Source organism: Toxotes jaculatrix, chromosome 22, assembly GCF_017976425.1.
Source record: "Toxotes jaculatrix isolate fToxJac2 chromosome 22, fToxJac2.pri, whole genome shotgun sequence".
In the NCBI taxonomy this organism is placed as follows: Eukaryota; Metazoa; Chordata; class Actinopteri; family Toxotidae; genus Toxotes; species Toxotes jaculatrix.
This window is the reverse complement of record NC_054415.1, coordinates 854498-873744: the sequence shown is the minus strand read 5'-3', so window position 1 is coordinate 873744 and position 19247 is coordinate 854498. Positions and strand designations below refer to the sequence as shown.

The 19247-nt window shown below is 44.0% G+C and overlaps 1 protein-coding gene across 2 annotated transcripts; it reads right to left on the bottom strand.

Annotated features, from left to right (window-relative positions):
* Positions 1-8191: 8191 nt before the first annotated feature.
* kcna1b (potassium voltage-gated channel, shaker-related subfamily, member 1b) lies at positions 8192-15608 on the bottom strand. Of its 2 annotated transcripts, XM_041030078.1 has the most exons (2): positions 14299-15608; positions 8192-8825 (listed from the first exon to the last, which is right to left on the bottom strand). In XM_041030078.1, the coding sequence occupies exons 1-2, from the start codon at positions 15606-15608 to the stop codon at positions 8621-8623; spliced, it is 1515 nt and encodes a 504-aa protein (XP_040886012.1). In that variant the 3' UTR covers positions 8192-8620. The 2 variants fall into 2 exon arrangements, with proteins under 2 accessions (XP_040886012.1, XP_040886013.1); XM_041030079.1 differs by lacking the exon at positions 8192-8825 and having other exon boundaries at positions 14118-15608.
* Positions 15609-19247: the final 3639 nt, after the last annotated feature.

Below are 19247 nucleotides of genomic sequence, written 5' to 3'. Positions count from 1 at the left end.
CACCATCATTGTATTGTCCAGTAACTCATCTCAGCCTTTCTCCACCCGTTAATTAGAAAATAAGTAAATTATCCAAACTGTGCAGATTAATTAATGAGATAAGCTGTAAAATATACAGTGTTCAGGGTTATTGTGTTGTCTGATCTCGTGTCTGTCATTTTTTTTAAAATGTAGTTAAGTGTTACATAAATGAATAAAGGGAGCTGCTGCTCAGCCCTGTCTGCCTGCAGAGGTCAGCTGTTTGTCTCTGCTGCTGACATGAAGCCAGCACAGCCTCTTGTTGTCCTCCATTTGTTTGTTATTTACCGGCGTTGTGGGAGGGAGCTGAATTTGTTTGAGAAGTGCCCAGCAGGAAAAGGCTGTCCTACTTTACCTCTCATTAAACAGGTCACACATCAGGGACATGACTCAGTTATAAAAAAAAAAAAAAGAGAGAGAGAGAGAGAGAGAGAGAGAGAGAGAGAGAGAGAGAGAGAGAGAGAGAGAGAGTGAGAGAGAGAGAGAGAGAGAGAGAGAAAAGTAATTGGAGTGAAATGGTAGTCGCACCAAACGCGGCCTGGAGGCTTTCTTGGCCTTATTTTTAAAGACAGCACCAGTGTCTTGTTATTTTATCTTATTTTACTATCATCTGTCGATAAGCACCAAACCTGATCATGTCATAATATCTCATTTCCTCTTATTCAGCGTCTCCTCTCCTTCATGTTTCAGCGTTCATTTTCCTCCCTCAGTTTTTGACATCTCCTCCTCTCTTCCCTCTCACCAGTTCACAGGTTACCATGGCGACACAAGGTAGTATTTGCCTGTTGCCAAGGCTCGTCTCCATGTGAACGCAGCATCCCTCCCACGGCGATGTGATGGATTGTGTATTGGATATGGGGACGTGTATTCCATAATGTCTTTTTTTAACGTTCTTTTGGAAAAGAAAAGCCCAAACTGCAGTGATGAGGAGGAGCCACAAGGTGGCGCTGGAGGCCTTTTGGTCGAGGAAAGGTGAGGTTTCTGACCGTGTCCTGTGCAGTGAAAGTGCCTCTTGTTTCCTCTCTTCGTCTTACAAATGCCAGTCATGTTCATGCTAACCTCAGTCTGCTGTTCTGAGTGAAGGATTCTTCTTTTAAAGGACTGACTCCAAACTGCAGAGTGTGGAAACGTTTTGGGAAAAAACATGAAAAAGGTGCAAATCCTCGTCAGATTCCACGTAATAAGAACTGTGTTGTTGGGACATGGTGTTTTTCACAGGAGGAGCTCGTCTCGCTGGTTTTTGTGACACATGCTAAACAATAACACAGACACATTCATCACTAAACAAACAGCCAGCGGTAGAACATGACTGGTCAAGGACACAACTGCAGTCACGCACCCGTCTGGTGATTTTTAAAAGGCGTTCTAGGAAACATGAAATAAAAAAAACGCTGAACATCAAACACTGATGTTGTGTACGTTGTACGGGAGGTTTCCTGTCAGCTGACACAAACCTTCATCCCGCTGCTCTGTAGTTAAAACCCTGCAGTCCCTGCACAGGTTCTGACCTGTCATCACTGATCCACAGCCTGGGAGTTAGCAGTGACCCAGAAAACCTGACGACAAACTCCCACATGCTGTGAGCACACTGCTGGCTGCAGAAATCAGCAGGCGTGACTGAAGTTTGGAGAAGGTAAGTTAGTTCCCATCATTAGGAAACCGTTTTTAGGAGTGAGTCGCCCTTTTCTTTGTATTGTACATATATATAAGTACGTATAAATATGCACAATTTTTATTTTTCTATAAGGAAATTCCACTGGAAGCTTTATTAGTCTGGTCTATGAAACACAGTTAACTGGTTTGTTGAACAGTGAGCTGTGATTTATGGCTGTGAAATGTAAGTCTTCTGTTGTCCACACAGAATCGTTCTCCTGTTCTTATTTTCATGAAAGTGAAGCAGCACTTTCAAGCATTCGTGTCTGCGTGATGACCTTCCTCAGCCAAAGACTCCCTCTGTCCTCTGGTCTCAGCTCACTGACTGACATTAAGCTGACACCAGCCCATTCAGCTCTTCTGTCCTCTGAAGACAATTCTCCAAACTGTCCTTTTGTCCTGAAGACTATTGTTTTGACGTATTATTCACAGCTCCTATTTTTAGAGTTCTGTCTCCAGCCTTAAAAGGCAGTCGAATCCTTACAGTATGTGCACTTACACAAGCAGAAAGCCAGTATCCGCTGTCAGTGTGTATTAAAGACACGTCGTCCCGTCCTGTGGAAGGCCTCGCTGCAGGGCAGTGAGCCTGTGTGACGAAAGCAATGAAAACAAACCAGAGACAGGGGAAAAAAACAAAGGGTAAGGGGCAGGGTTATGTAAATGATGCAAAGGCCGGCTGCCCAGAGGAAGAGGTGCACGCTCATGCATCCGAGCACACTTTAAATAAAGTTTTCATAACGTGGTCTTTACAAGAGAGAAACAGCTTCAGGCATCAACAACAGCAGCAGTGTGTTCTTGAATTACTCGCGCTGTGACTTCACCTTTCATCCATGTCTTCCCGGTATTGACAGAAATAACTTTTATGAACTGCATGCTGTGGAGCTGCAGCAGCGTTTACATCGTTCAGGACAAATACCTGCCTCTTCCTGTTCACCTGAGCTGAATGTGCAACCTGCCAACTGTAGGACGTCGCTCCAGACCAGCACAGGACGACTGCAACTTCATTTAACACGTAAACACACAAACAACATGAGTCTAAAGTTCTGCTAGTGGCCCCTAGAGCAGGGGTATTCAACTAAAATTTTAAGAGGTCCAGTGAGAGAAAATTTCTTCAAGCGAAGGTCCGGAACACCATAATGTCTCACCATAATACTCACATATATATATATATATATATATATATATATATATATATATATATATATATATATATATATATATATATATATAGCCTCATAGTTGTATCAACATCTGCAACTGACTGTTAAACAAAGTACAATTCAAAAATATTTATTGTCACTTAAGTTGTGAAGTATAAGTAAATCTGGGCCATCGTCTCTCGCTGTCTCCCGCTCACTCGCCTCTCTGTCTTCTCTATCTGTCTCCCGCTCACTCGCCTCTCTGTCTTCTCTATCTGTCTCCCGCTCACTCGTCTATAAATGTCATCTCCTTGTATCGCTAACTTCCCTCTCCACCTGTCACTCACCTCTCATCTCTCTCATCTCTGTATTAAGAGTCGCGCTTTCACTCTCGAATTTGATTGAGTAAAGACTAGAAAAGCTGTGCTGGTTAAAATATTAGCGTCCTATTGTGATGTAGAATAAACGATAATTTATTGATCGTAGGTCTGGGTCCGCATTGACGGCGTCTGGGTCCGGACCCGGACCGCGGTCCGCCTGTTAGTGACCTCTGCCCTAGAGGCTCCACTGTTAATTACAGCCACAATCTAAACTATTAACTCTCTGTTCTCGGAACCTTTCCACTATTAAATCAGATCACATACAACCGACTCAGACAACACAACAGGTAAATATACATATAAATATATAAACATAAATATGCAGTGAAAACACATATGAGTGCAGGTTGTTTCATGATCCCATTCAGTGACTATGAGACTGAAGCTATCGTTGTGTCAGACTTTCATACTGTGGTGGGCGGGCGGCTTCAATAGCACAGTGGTTAGGACTGTCTCCTCACAACCAGAGGGTTCCGGGTTCGAGTCCCGGTCTGGCCATGCCAGGCCTGCATGCCGTCGGCAGGATGTGTGCCAGTACAGGTGTGCCAATGCCTGTACAGGTGTGCTATGCACCCCACCCCCACCCCCCGGCCATGTAGGTGTAGTCACAGCTCACATTGCCTGTGACCTGTGAGCTGTGCTCACATTGCCTGTGACCTGTGAGACTGACAGAATGTCTACTAAAACTGACAGAATGTCAATCACATGCAACCCACACAGAAAATGCAACAAGTAAATATACATCAAGGCATATAAGTGTATAAAGTATAACAATAGAAGAGTATAGATATATAATAATAGTATAAGAGTATTTTATTAATTGTGGATGCTGCTTATTTTCTTATGGGGCAGAGATAATCACACACCATCCTGCCCAGGAAGTGGCTCTTTGATTTGTTTTCCTGTTTGCTTTAACTGTGTAGTGCCACACAAACAAACACACAAACGCAGTCTCAGGTGGCTAAATCAGCTGTCGGGTTTCACACTTTGCACCTTGTAACTCAAGAGTTGGAGCGGCTGCTCCTCTATCAGAGTGTTGACTGCAGCTCTGTATCATCCATCATTTAGAGGCCTGCTTTACACAGCTTTGTTTGGTATCAATCATTTAGTCCTGTTGTCCACATGCCAGCGGACAGCAGACGGCTGACACCTCGGATCCCTGCTGGGGTGTAAAACCAGACAAATATACTGAGGTGAGGCACCTGTGGCTGCTGAGCAGGATGTGCTGCATTATGTCTGATTTCTCTGACAAAGATATTTCAGTTCTGAAATCTTGTCTCCATGACAGTGTCATCGTGTTGATGCTGCTTTGTAAAATCCAGCAGCCTTGCTCCCATTTCATTCTACACACTCATTCTCCCTTCTCGCTTCTGGATAAATATTTGTGTGGTGTGGCCTTAAAATAGCGATGCAAATGACACATTTTTACATTACCGCCGGTGATAAGCGTGATGGGCTGTCAATGGGTCGCCTTAACGAAATGTAGCGTCCCAAATCCCCTCTCAGCTGCACTAATCTAATGTGAGACGAGAGGGGGGGGGGGCTGTTAACCCAAAGACCGACGGCTGAGGTGACTCTGCTTGTGTAACCTTTACACAGCAGGTCAGAGAGGAGGAAACTGGCCTCAGACCACTAACGTGTATGGAGGGGACACTCAGCTGTCCACACCTCCCAGTGCAACTGTCCCAATGCAGAGAACTTCACACTTTCTGGCTTCAAGACCTGTCGTTGGAAATCAGCAGATATACAAACGCACACAGACAAATCTGCTATCAGCAGGACAAGTTTTGCAAACTCAAACAATCAGTTAGAAAACAGTGATGCAGCTGAGCAGCACGGTGGTTCAGTGGTTAGCACTGTTGCCTGTCCCTGTCCCACGTTCGAATCCCGGTCTGGGCTCCTCTGTGTGGAGTCGTTCATTTGTTATAATTTAGAGCGTATAGCGCATGATGACCACTCATCTATGATTTAAAGGACATATTTTAATCCACACAGACTCACTGATGCTGACCCAACAGCAGAAACAGAGCCGGTTCTGGCCTCTTCACGCTGAGTCTGCTTCACGCTGTGAGCCCATATGGACGCCGGTCTTGGCGCTCAGAGCTCTGTGTCAGCAGACACAGGAAGAGATGAAACCCAATGAGCCAACTGCTTGTTCTCTGCTGTGTCGGGCTGTCTGGCGTTTTGTGTTGAAGGAAGACGCCCGGCCTGGCCCGACTGCCCCCGTCTCGCCTCCTCTCTGCCTGAATAGACTGATGCCGGCTCAGGTAAGAGCTGGAACGCTCCAGTGGAAAATGAAACTCGAGGAGACAGGGAGGCTATTAGGTTAGACATGTCTGTATGTCTGCATGAGAGAGACAGAGAGACAGAGCATGAGGGTGAATGTGAGTGGGTGTTTGCAGCTTGTGCCAACTGTGCACCCACCAAAACCTTTTAGCTAAACGATTTTCCGCTTTACAAACTCGTGTTTTGTGGTTGAGCATCGTTCAAACCCACACACTCTATTTCAAACTTTAGGTCTGAAAGTTTATAAAAATACCAAACAGAGCTGCAAATAACCTTTATTTTCTGTCTCTGGGTCTGTTGATTATGTTTTAAAGCTTGAATTGTGCAGCAGTTCTTGGTGCTTTAAATAAAATGGTTTTCCCAAACACAGGCAGGAGAGCAGGAACGGTGCGTGGTTTCGGTGAGGTCGGTCTGCTGAGCAGCTCTCAGTTACTGAGCAGAGCTCGACCCTGCAGCTCAGCACTGCTCCAGAGGACGTTACACAACCAGAGGACCGAACGGGAGAGAGCTCTACATCCGTCCGTCCATCTAGCTGTTCATCCATCCATCCATCCGCCCAGAAGAGGACTGCAGAGGGACAGGGGCTCTGCATCCACAATCATCTATTTATACATCTGTCCATCCATCCATCCATCATTCATCCATTTATCCACATGTAGGGCATTTAACGTATAATAATACACCACAATGTGTTAACTCCAGAACCAGAACACATATGTGTAGAATAAACGTAGTGGAGTTAAACATTCTGCAGTAGAACTACAAAACTGTACTGAAGTACCTAATACTCTGCAACGCTCAGGATCTTCCAGGAATCTGAACCTTTAACTGGATGTTTTACATTTCTCTCTCACTTCTTTCTTTTCTCCATCCCCGTATCTCCCTCTCTCCTCTTTCCCCAAATAGCAAACCTCTCGGTGTTTGGTAGTCTACCTCCTCCTCCTCCTCCTCCTCTATCCTGCCTCTTTGTTTCTGTTGTGCTTTGCCTCCTCTGGATCTCCCCCTGCGTCCACCCACACTAACCTAACATGCACTCTGCCCCAGGCTGCGTCTCTCTGTGGCTCCATATACACAGAAACAGCTCTTCTCACTAACATTTACTGTATGCTGCAGTGGTCTCCAGCCTCAGTATGATTCATGCAAAAAAAGAAACAGCATCTTATAAAAACAGTGTAGGAATTAGTGTCAGAAAAAGCAGCAGGATTTAGATCCAGTGGAGACGGTGAGCAGATGAGTAACTGTTGTCCCTCTGCAGGGATGAAATGTGCCACAGTCTGTTAAAGGAGCAGTCCAACATTTATGAGCAATAAACGTAAAATCTCCACAGATGGAAGTCAGTCTCCTCTCTGGGAGTCCAGAGCAGAGACAGGTCCAGGTGGACACGTTACATCTGGGCTGTGGTGAGTGAGGCTGCTTCGCTGAAGCTAAATGAAACTTGTCCGTCGTCGGTCTGTGTGTGTCTGTGCTCATCAAAGATCTTTTGTTAGGAAAGAGGCTCCACTATGAGACGTCTCTCACAGTGAGACGTCTCCTGTCTACGTGATACCAAACATCAGTTCCAGGAGTCACGTCCTCTTACTCAGATTCAGGTTAACATCTTCATATCTCAGCCTGAGTGTGCTGTACTGTCCATACTGAGCGTGCATCAGTCCATATGGACGAGCTCAGGAGGAGTGGCTGTTGGCAGTATCATGCTGCTGTGTGAGGGCTCTCAGTGCTGAGCAGTGTCAGTGTTGGTGCTGTTGTGTAGTGTCTTTGTGTATCTGTTGAAGCTGTTGGAGTCGTATTCTTAGCTCAGTAAGAATAGCTCCTCTCTGACTCAGATTGTTCACTTCAGCCCACAGAGCAGCTACACATGTACAGAGTATAGAGTCTATACTGCAGCAGCCTGCGTCTAAAACCAACCGGCTGCTGGTTCGTGTCCTTTTGTTTTCCGTTTCTTTTCACTTCCCCCGTTTCACGGTTTGCTGTCGTCAGTCAGACTGATGTGACTGTCAGTGTTCATGTAGCTGAGCAGGGTCGCCGTGTTCTGACACTGAGCTGCTTCACATGCCGGACTATTTTAGAGAGGTCACATCTACACGTGCTGCTGTTCTTCTCCAACATTCGTGTTCCTGGACTCTGACTTCGCCTGTGCTGCTCCTGTGTTGGATAAACTTCTGTCAATCATCTGAAGCTGCAGACGCTTTGATTCCTGAGAAACATCAGCCTCATGTCTAACATCAGTGGTGTTCAGAGACACCTGCCTGTCTGTTTAACTCTCAGGTGTTTTGTCTCGTCCTACCTGCCTCCCAGGAGGGGGGGGGGGGGGGGGCTGGGGGAGTGCTGGCAGCCTCAGGTTTCACAGATGAGTATCAGTCACAGATTCCTGGTAAATAAACCCTCCCATGCTGCAGCTGTGCCATTTGTTTGTTCTCAGCAATGAAACTTGTCCAAATCAAAGTTGTATGTTGCAAACGTGATGAAACAGGAAAAGTCATCAGACTTTAATTTGAGTTTACTTAAAAATTCTGATCAATTTTCAGGATATTTACTTCGGTTATTCCAGTGGAAAATAATCCAAGGTCAAATGACTGAGCTGAACTTGAGCCTGATCCTTGAATCATTTCCTGTCAGCGAATTTCTTCGACTTCCTGATCCATCATTTTCAACAATAAACAAACAGCAGTGTCATAACTTTCAAAATTTATTGAAACTGTTGTAAATGATGACGTCAGAATGGACAGAAGTTGTTGACTAACCTTGCATAGGTTACAGACTATGCCTCACCAACATATGACAGATGTTGCATACTGCAGCAAGAACCCATGAGAAAAAGAAACGAAAGAAGGGACGAACATACTGCGACGTGGACGACTCCAGGGTTCAGGGTGGATCTCAGCAGCCCAGTGGAGAAGACATTTAGTTAGTTTTTTTTTTTTTTTTTTTTAATTACGTTTCCAGCACCGGGACTTTCAGCCGTCGTGGTCAGGACAAGACTTTGGCTTCTGACTGTGAGTTAGGACGAGAGGGAACAGACGAACTACTGCTAAATGACAAAGTGAACCGAATTAGAATCCTCTGCAGACAGAAAATACACAGTAATAATTCTATCAATGATCATGTCTGTATGAGCAAAAATATATGACCAGCATTAATTTATTTTCATGTTGTGATCATGCAGTTCAGTCTTCGGTCATTCATGCACTTTCTCAGCAGAACTGAACTTAAACAGTGTCGACAGAAATCACCACCACACGACGACACGCTGCAGGAATCTCTGTTTGCACTGCTCAGTGCACCATCATCACCATCATCACCATCATCACCATCATCATCATCATCACCATCATCATCATCGTTATCGTCACTAAAGTCATGGCTTTTAAAATCACAGACTTTCCCTATGAACAGTTGAGTTGTGGTGATGCAGAGTTTCTTGACCTGTTCGTAACATTTTTAGCTTCAGTTCAACGTCTTTGGAAACTGAATTTCTTTTTGTTTGTTTTTTTGAAGGGTTGTGCAGAAAAAATAAGCAGTTCTGAAACATCACAATTGGTCATTATTTTTGATTTTTTATATAGATTGATTCAGAGAAGAAGAACAACAGTGTCAGACTAAGAGAGAAATTTGAAGAAGTCCAAATTTCAAACCAATATCTTGTTTAAAGCTGCATTAATCAGTTTTTTTTCTCTGCCAGTGATGAGTCCTGTTCTGTCCGGTTCACTCAGACCTTTTTTATCCTCTTTCAGTTCATTAAATTTAGTTTTGTAAATGTGTTGTTTGTTAACATGTTTACCATAACAACTTTAAACGGTCCAAAATCAATTAATGCAGCTTTAAGTGACAATATATGATAATATATGAAGAAAGTATTCTTCATATATTCATATATTCGAATCCTAAAATCTTCTCACAGCTGAGAAACTCTGCATCGATGGCTTATGTCAGTCAAAGAATATTAAGAAAATTAGACCAAAAATATTTTTCCTGTTATGAAAACACAGAAATTGAACATAAGTGGTTGATATGCAGCTCACTGGAGATAAATCATGTGATCATCTTTAAATTAATTCATTGATCATTTTAGACTTGGCAGTTGGAAGCTTGTAAACTAAACTATATTTACTGTAGATATAAAAATCTGGACTTTACTTTGGAAGGAAAAGTGATTTTTTTTTTCACTGCATATCCAACAAAAACGTCCAAAGACAAAAATGACAAACTGTAAAATTCTTTAAAACATATAATCCTCAGTCTAGAAAATGTACCTTTTTTCTATCATCCATCCGTTGAGCTGCTCTGATGATAAGAAACAACTATAAAACTTGGTTTGGTCCCTTCAGTGGCCGACGGTAAGAACAAACAACTAAAATCCACAAGAACTACCAACTACGCTGATGTCGTTTTCAATCACTAATTTCAAATAGTTGTCAAGAAAATATAGAACGTCTTTTTTACGTGATGTTTTTCTTTAAAAAAAGTTGTGAATTTGTAATTTTGCTCCCTACCGTATGTTTTACACGTAGCACCTTTTGTGGCATTTTTTTTAGTTTTCTCAGACTGAAAAGTTAATTAAAGGGATTTTTTTTTCTTCACGTCTTCAACAGCAGTTTGTGAAACGAGCCTTAAATCAATTAATTAGGGTGACGACACACAGCTGATACACACATACACACACACACTGTGAACACAGCCTGGGCCTTTAGACCATAAACCACAAAACCATCATATTTATGTGTGTTCACAAGTCAGGATGTTGTTCTCACTTTTAGCAGCGTCCTGCGGAAACAGGATCTTTATACACACAAGATAATTTGTGCTCCCGAGATGATTCATCTTTCACACTAACTTCCGCCTTACATGTGTAACTTGTCTGTCACACAGAAATCATATTGATGTACAAACAACAAAGGTGTTTTGGATCAGGATCTCGTGTGAACAGGATCATTTGTGCTGCTGAGTTTTGGGATTTGTGCTTTGAGGAGCTGCTCACTCAGACAAATGTTTGATCAGATTTCTGTTGAAGTTGGACAGAGCTCTGCTGGGATTAATGTGAAGTTACCAAATTCACCAGTATGCATGGTGGAGGTGCTGAGTTGTCCCAGCTTCACAGGTTCAGCAGGAGCCTGTGGACAACGTTAATCTAACAGTTTGCACCTGTCCACACAGTCCTGAGGAAAAGGTCCATTCAGCTCAGACAATTGGAAACACCTGTGTGGACCGATGGGAGGTGCTTTCTGTCCAGATACTTTTGGCTTGATCAGAGTGAGTCAACGCTCCTGATTGTTTCAGAATTGTCACTGATCAGTCCTCATGTCTTTCTAACGTCCTGTCCTCCACAGAAACAGCACAGAGAAGTCAGCCTTCCCCTCACACAGCCATGTGCTCCCTCCTCAAAACAAAACAGAGCAGCAGCAGCAGCGCCATTTTGCTGGCATGCAGAGTGAGTGAGTGAGTGAGTGAGTAAGTGAGTGAGTGAGTAATGCCTGTGGTAATGTTCAGATGAATGCAGCTCTGCAGAGCAAACACCGACTGCCTCCACTGTGCTCAGATCCTTCACAGCTCTCCACAGCTACATTCACATGTGACATGAAAAGCACATATTTTCTCCCTGATTTCTTAAGCTGTCCTAACATCGGACCCGCTGCTGCACTGAGAAGCAGCCTGCACAGCAGGTCCACGGTGAGGTAGGCCGACCACAGGAAGGCTCATGGTACAACTCAGAAGCAGAGACGTGGACAGATTCAGCAGCAGATTTTGGTCCCAGTGATCTGACAGTGGCAGTGTTTTGTGCAGCCAGAGGACGCTGTAGTCTGTGGACGCCTCTGACTGTGGCAGCTGAGCAAAAGAGCTGCTGATTATTCTGCAGATCTGAGTCCTGTGAAATCCTGCTGTGCTGCAGTCAGAGTCCACTGAGGACACTGAGGTCATGTCCCCACTAATTCAGGAAATATGGAGGTTTTTACAACCTGCCATGCTTTTTTTTAAACATTAGCATTAAAGAATAAATCTGATCATATTCAGTATTTTTCCCGTTGTCATCAAAGCCAAACAACAAACAGCAAATCTATGTGTATCACAGCCTGATGTCTCTGACTCCCACAAACTATTAAAACACATCAGCGATCTGCGCTGTTACACCGGGTGACATGTTCCTCCATCACCATCAACACACATGCTGTAGTTTGTTATGACTCAGCCCCACACACACAACGTCCTGCTGCCACAAATACTCACTGCAGCACCAAGTGTGGATTAATCCACCGCTGAAAATAGTCCCCAACAAAGTCACTGTTTCCTCCTGTTTGAGTAACTTTTTAAAGCCACACACAGTGAAGGGGAGTCAGAGAGCAGACAGACAAACTAACACACTGCTGGTTTGTGTCTGCACATGGGATTTGTTGACTATAAGAAAAATGTTGAACTTATCCTTTAAACAAACCTCATTTTTCTTGGTTTTCCATGCAAACAATCCATATTTGAACTCCTCTTGCTAAACGTGCACATCAGCCATGTGTCATCATCCAGGAAAACTGAGTTTATGTAGGCCCAATAAATCTGGCCCCAGAACTAGGAATATATTCATATCTTCCTCTACACATACAGAGTCTATAACCCTCGACTTTTCCAGATGTGCAGGGAGTAGTGCATCTTTATGGCAGGAGAAGTTAAGCTGCACATAGTAAGCATTTTGTTGTCTGTTGTAAAGGGAGGCACTTTGTCAATTCTATAATGAGACGGGGTTCAAGGCACTAAAAACTAATTTTAGATATATCTGTCATTTTTCAAATATTACTGCTTTTCTTCTTGAAACTCTTGAAAAGTCAAATGCAAAAAATAAAGTAAAATAAAAAAAAGGGGTCACAAATCACATAAAATGATCCCATGCACTCTGTCATCAAAGATCAAAGCTTCAGATAAATGAAAAAGGAGCATGTCATTTCTGAAATGTCATTTTTTTAAGAGATCACCGGATGTGTCTCTTCTGATCTTTTTTTTTTGTTTGTTTGTTTGTTTGTTTTTTCTTTTTCTTTTTTTTTTTCTTTTTTTTTTTTAGCAGATTTGTCCCCTCCGGCAGTTAGCTCCGTCATGCACCGTATCCTGTTGTTAGCTTGACAATAACGAGGAGGATCATCATCGTCCTCCTGCTCCCGAGGTCCCTCCACAACTGCAAGCAATTTAATACTGACATCATGCATTGAGTATATGTAGCTATACCATAGCTAATTAGGCCATAATGCTTTAGTATTTTGACATGCCGTGATCTTCGAGAAAGAAGTGTTCCTGTTCCCTTAATGCTTTAACATTCAACACTTAAATGCTTTGAAATAACTTAAACAATAATAAATAGCCAGTGCACTTTTGGTGAAAACAAATGAGAGAAAAAATCCAGGAGGAGAAGATGAAGGTCAAAGAAGAGAAAATGTAAAAAATAAAAATGAGGTAACGTCTTGTGCATGCCGATATAAGAGAGAAGAGAGTCCCCACATGCTTTTATATAAAGGAGTGTTGCATGGCATCATACAGGGAACCTCCAGCCGACCTGTAGCAGCAGCAGCAGTGCAGATAATCCTCCACAAGGCTCGGCACACTTGTTTCTGATAAGGTGCCTGAAAAACGTCGATCAACATCTGGCGTTAAGTTTTCCCAAAACTTCCCTGGATGTGCCGCAGAAAAACACGTCAGCCGTAACAACTGTAATCCACCTCAGTGTGTTTCCTCAGGGAGCGAGCTGTTCTTTAAATCTCAGCTGGGCTTTGTTCTTTTATTTTGTCTTTTTATCCTGAAAGTTGAGTCTGTGGTCCAAAGCCTGGAAGGTGTCAGAGACATTTTTTGATAAATTCTTGTCCATTAAAATGATTCAGTCATACTATCAATATACTGTGTTTTTCCTCGGTATGATCATTCAAACCCTCACATCTCTGAATTCAAAAATAATTTTTATCTTTTGTTCCACTTTACTGTTTTTAAACCCTGTTTGTTCGGGTTGCCTTGTTTCTGTCTTTGTCTGGTTTTAATGTAAAGCACTGCGAGTTGCCCTGTGCTTCCTTTTTAAATAATTTCTCTTGCTCCCTTATTCCTCCCTGTTAACAGATGTCAAAGATAACACAAGGTTGTGTTTAACACCCTAAACTTAAAGTAAATGTATTTCACTCAAACATCAAAGTCAGGCTGTTTTAAATCCATAAATAATGAGTAGGAAGTAAAGCTGTTCAAGGGGCATGCCAACCATCGTACTACTGAACTTCCAAAAAGTTAGAGACAAATTTTTGAAAGTAATTTGGCTTTTTGGTCTGTGCTTTGGGGCAGTGAACTGAACTTGATGTGTAAAAACTGGTGGAGCCTCCCATTGATTTTATGGACTAAATCAAATAATTCGAGGGTACAAGTAACTAAATCAATGGAATAAATTATCAAAATTGTTCCCGTGACACCTGCCAATCTTTGTCCTATTGCCAAACAAATCTCTTTTCTGTCTTTTAATGAAATAACTGAAATTCTACTCTTACAAATTTACCATGTGTGCCTTTAAAATATTTAAGTCTTCACACATGTTTGAATGAATCAATGCAAAAAAAAAGAGAGAATAAACTGCACCAATGGAGATAAAGCATCCAGATATTTCTACAATATGTACACTGGTGCGTCGGACGCTGCCTCACACGTCGGTGAGCAGCTTCCCTTTGTTCACACAGTTCTGGCTGGGAGCCGTGCAGTTGGCAGTCCTCAGGTTTGCTTCCCTAAAGTTATCGATGCTGTTGTTCATGTCCTCGTCTATCTCCATGTACTCCGACTTGCTGACCACAGAGGAGCTCCGGCGGCTTGAGTTGGTGTCCGACGCCAAGTTCTGGTTACTGACGTTGAGCAGCTGGGCCTGCTCCTCGCCCTCCGTCTCCCGGTGGTAGAAGTAGTTGAAGTTGGACACGATGACCGGCACCGGCAGTGCGATGGTTAACACACCAGCAATGGCGCACAGCGAGCCCACAATCTTCCCTCCGATGGTCACAGGGTACATGTCCCCGTAGCCGACGGTCGTCATAGACACCACGGCCCACCAGAACGCGTCTGGGATGCTGGTGAAGAACGACTCCTTCTCCTCAGCTTCGGCAAAGTAGACAGCACTGGAGAACAAAATCACGCCAATGAAGAGGAAGAAAATGAGCAAGCCCAGCTCCCGCATGCTCGCCTTTAGAGTTTGCCCCAGAATCTGGAGCCCCTTGGAGTGTCGGGACAGTTTAAAGATCCTGAACACCCTCACCAGACGGATTACCCTGAGAATAGCCAGAGATGTGGCCTGCTCCCCTCCTCCCTTCCCCTCCCTGTTGCCTTGGTCATCAGCCAGCTCTGTGCCAAGTGTGATGAAGTACGGGATTATAGCCACAATATCAATAGAGTTCATCATGTTTTTAAAGAACGCTGCCTTGCTGGGGCAGGCGAAGAACCGAACTATCAACTCAAAGGAAAACCAGATGATGCAGAGTGTCTCCACCACAAAGAATGGGTCTGTGAGGACATTTGGTTTGTAAAATATAGTGGTGTTCCCCACTATCTGAATCCGGTCGCTGGGATCTTCCTTCAACTCTGGAAGTGTCTCCAAACAAAATATGACTATTGATATAAGAATAACCATCACTGAGACGATGGCGATCCCCCGGGCCGGTCCGGAGCTCTCTGGATGCTCAAAGAGGAGCCAGATCTGTCGCTGGAACTCTTTCTCTGGCAGGGGTCGCTCCTCCTCCCGAATAAACCCCTCATCCTCCCGAAACTTCTCCATAGCCTCTGCACCAAGTTCATAAAATTTTATCTCCTCTGAGAACATATCCAGTGGCACGTTGACCGGTCTTCTCAACCTTCCCCCGGATTGGTAGTAATACAAGATGGCGTCAAAGCTCGGACGATTCCGGTCAAAGAAATACTCGTTTCGTAGAGGGTCAAAGTAGCGCATCCTCTTCTTGGGGTTCCCGAGCAGAGTATCCGGGAACTGGGCGAGCGTCTTCAGCTGGGTCTCAAAGCGCAGCCCTGAGATGTTGATGACCACCCGCTCACAGCAGTCGTGATCATCGTGGTCATCATCGGGCGGGTAGGGGTCCTGCGGGTGACCCGGCAGGGTGGAGGTCTCGTCCATGTTGTCTGTCGACACCACCGTCATCCTTCCTGGTGGGTGGAGGACAGGAAGAGGAACTGGTGTGAAGAAGGGGGGGGCAGCAGGTCAGAGTGCAGAAGCTCCTAGTGAGACCGGGAGCTGTGCAGAGCCTCCCTCTCCATCATCATCATCATCTCTGTGCTGAACATCTTCTTCTTTCTCTGAGCAACGTTTCACCAGTCACCTGGAAGAGAGGGAACCAACCAAATCTGGTCTTTAAAAAAGCAAACTGACTGTGGTTCAGTTGCTGGAGAGCTTCCTGTTTGTCAGAGACAGCAGGAGGAAAAAAAACAACCTTGCAGTACAGTACAGAAGCCTGTGCTGCATCTGCTGTATTTTTTACCGCATACATCAGTTGCCTATTCAAGTTTGCAGTCCCGCTGCGCTCCCGCTCTGCGCACATCAGGACCCGCAGTTTTCACTCACACATCATCTACAGCCCAGTGTCCGGTCAGATAAAGCTTTAACACGTTCAGATGAACAAACCAATATAAAATAGATCTCAAATATTCTTTACAAGGTGAAAATGTCAAATAAAAACGTACCTGTGCTGAGTTAGGGAGCAGCAGATGGAATGTCCTCACCGTGCGCACCTTTCCTCGGCCACCCACCACAACTTGGGTCTAATACTGATATCGCTTAACAGTATCTCTGAAATATTAATAGACTATGTTGTCTTGGTCAACATCCGTATCCTCTTGGTGTAGGTTTTCAGCGTCGTTCGGAGCAGCCCGCAGGAGGAGGAGGCTTCAGACGGCTGTGAACCTCGGCTCAGCAGCAAAAATCCTGACTGACAATTTATTAAAATCATGCTGGAAATAAAGGAGCTGGAGGACACACAGAAAAAAATATAAAATAAAGCTGGATCAAGCTCCCAGTCTGACGGAGGAAACTGGGAGGACTGGACACTGCAGCATCAGCAGAAAGCGGCTTCTCCTGTTTTTTTTTTTTTTTTTCTGCTGCGGTCTAAAAAAAAACGCGGAGGCTTTAAAGGAAAACCGGTTTAGGATCCCGCACTATAGGCGCACCGGAGAGAGGACGTGTCTCCGGTGATTTGGAAGCATATTGCAGGATTTCATGTAGAGAGAAAAAAGAACAAGTGAGTGAAGGAGGGAGGGAGGGGTTAGGAGAGAGTGAGTGAGTGAGGGGAGTGAGAGAGAGGAGAGGAGGGGGGTTTCGACGCAATGCAGACAGACTGTAAAACACAGTCGGCACTACAGTATATATGTGCGTGCGTGTGCGTGCGCGCGCGCGTGTGTGTGTGTGTGCAAAACCAGATCCGGTACCAAACGGAGCAGCAGCAGGGCCACACTGATCCGCACGGCTCACTAACTGTCATGTGACATTCATCAAACTCTTTGTTAAAATATAAATGAAATATAAAATGAAATATAAAAAATAACTGAGGGACGATGTTTGGTCCCAGTTAAAGACAAATATCACAGTGGTGTGTATCCACTGCATTGTGTTATGTAACCGGCGTGTTCAATATAGTTGTACTGCTGTTCAACACACACACACACACACACACACACACACACACACACACACACACACACACACACACACACACAGGTCTGAGGTTTGACTTCAGGAATCTGCAGCAGGAAGCGGCTCAAACTGTTTCCCATAATTGGCTGCTGAGCACTTTGCGACAGTCAGGCCTGCATGTTGGTGTAAATATGCCGGTGTTGCTATGGTAACAGGGAGGAAACCAGCACACTGATTTATTTATTTATTTTGTCCTGCGTGAAACTGCATGGCTTCAGATGATAGAGGTGGATCGATAAGTTATATATGATCAGTTAGTGTCAGCTGATCTATGGAAGCAAACAGGAAACGTAAAGAGTGGCAGAAGTTTCATAAATATTTTATAAGGAGCAGTTTATATATATTTACTTCATGTCTTTTCTGTAATTGTGTTTTCATTTTCATAATTTCTTTTCTTCTGATGTTTCCTGTTCAGTGTTTACTGTTTCTGTCATCTTGGTAAAATAAAGTTTGTTGAGGATGTCTGTAAGATATTCTGCCTCAGTACAAATGTTCCCGTGTTTGTGGGACGATGGACAAAGATATTTGTTACTGAAGACACCTGAGATCTGTGAGCAAAACAACTGATTCGGCCTGAAGTGTATTTTTAAGCAAAAGCAGAAGAAGTTTCCGTCTGAAGTCGACCTGCATTAAGCCTCATGTGCTGATAACTGAGACAACAAACGAAGGGTTCAGTTCATTTGGTATAAAACTCAAACCTCGAGCCAGGCATCGCTTCGGGGCTTAATTTAACTTTATGAGGGCTTTGGAGACTCAGCGTGAGGCCTGGAAGTTATCTCACCTCCACTGTGAGTCAGGTCAGATGAGCGGGTCGAGTTTAAGCCTTCGGATGTGACTTTAACATCAGACACACACTATTCAAAGAAGATATTTGCTGTAACGGGCGGTGGATTTATCAGTTGGCTTAATAATCCAGTCGAACGTCAGATAGGGAAACACGTCTGTGTGGTTAAACGGCTTTAAATGGAAATAAAGACATTTCTCAGTTTTCAGGTCTGATGGAAATCTGCAGGTTTTAGTCAGAAGATGAAATTCACCCATGAAAACACCTAAACCGAGAATGTGTGACTTCATCTCTTCCCTCCTCTGTCTGCGTCTCTCAGCTCTGAGCCCATTGGTTCATCCTGAAGACGTAAATCTCTAATGTGTAGTTTCATGTTTAAAAAACCAAACCATGCGTTTGTGCGGGACTGTTTTCAGCGGCGGATTAATCCTCATTTGGTGCCGTAGTGAGTATCTGTGGCAGCAGGACAGCGTGTGTGAGTCAGAATAAACTCCAGTGTGTGTGTTGATGGTGATGAGGGAACAGTGTGCATCACTGGTGTGTGAGCTGTAAGGCTCAGATCCATCAGGCTTTCGTACACCCTCCGTACAAAGCACAGTCTTCGGGGCTGAAAGGGTTAAAGCAGTAATGTAATAGGTTATTGATCCAGTTTAATGCTGGTTTGGCTTAATCAAAGGTTTTGGTCTGTGGCAGAAGCTCGCTGGGTTTTGGTGAAATAAGTTGATCAAATAATCAATGAGACGTTTGAAACCCAGCACCATGGACAGCTCCAGCCCCTCAGACGTCCTCCACCTCAGCTTCACAGGAGAGGGTGGATGCTTCCTTTCTTCATCATAGTAAAACTGCGTGTAGCCTCCGTGCGCGGCTGTTGTGCGCAGGCTCTTCAGCAGATCGGTGGCAGAGTCTGTTAGAGGCAGCAGTGAAAGCTCAGCAGACGGGCCCAGCAGTGGGCAGGAAGTCGGGAGATCAGCTGGCTTTGAGAGCTGGAACCAGTCCCAGTTATATTAATAACAGAGAAACATCCAGCACAGAGACAAAGACAAGACAGAGGCAGAGAAGCTTTCCACTGAAAAAAAAATGGTTTGGCTTTGTTTTTGAGGATTAATGAACCTCAACATGTTTGCAGCTCATTTCTGCTGTGATGGGAGACACAGTGGAAAAGATCAATTTATGCAGCAGATTCATTTATGCAGCACATTTCAAAGTAAAAGTTGAAAAGTGCTTCTAATAAAATTATTTAGGACTAAATATAAAACACATGAGCAACAAAAGAAAGAAAAAAAACAATAAAAAAGCCAAATATTGGTTAA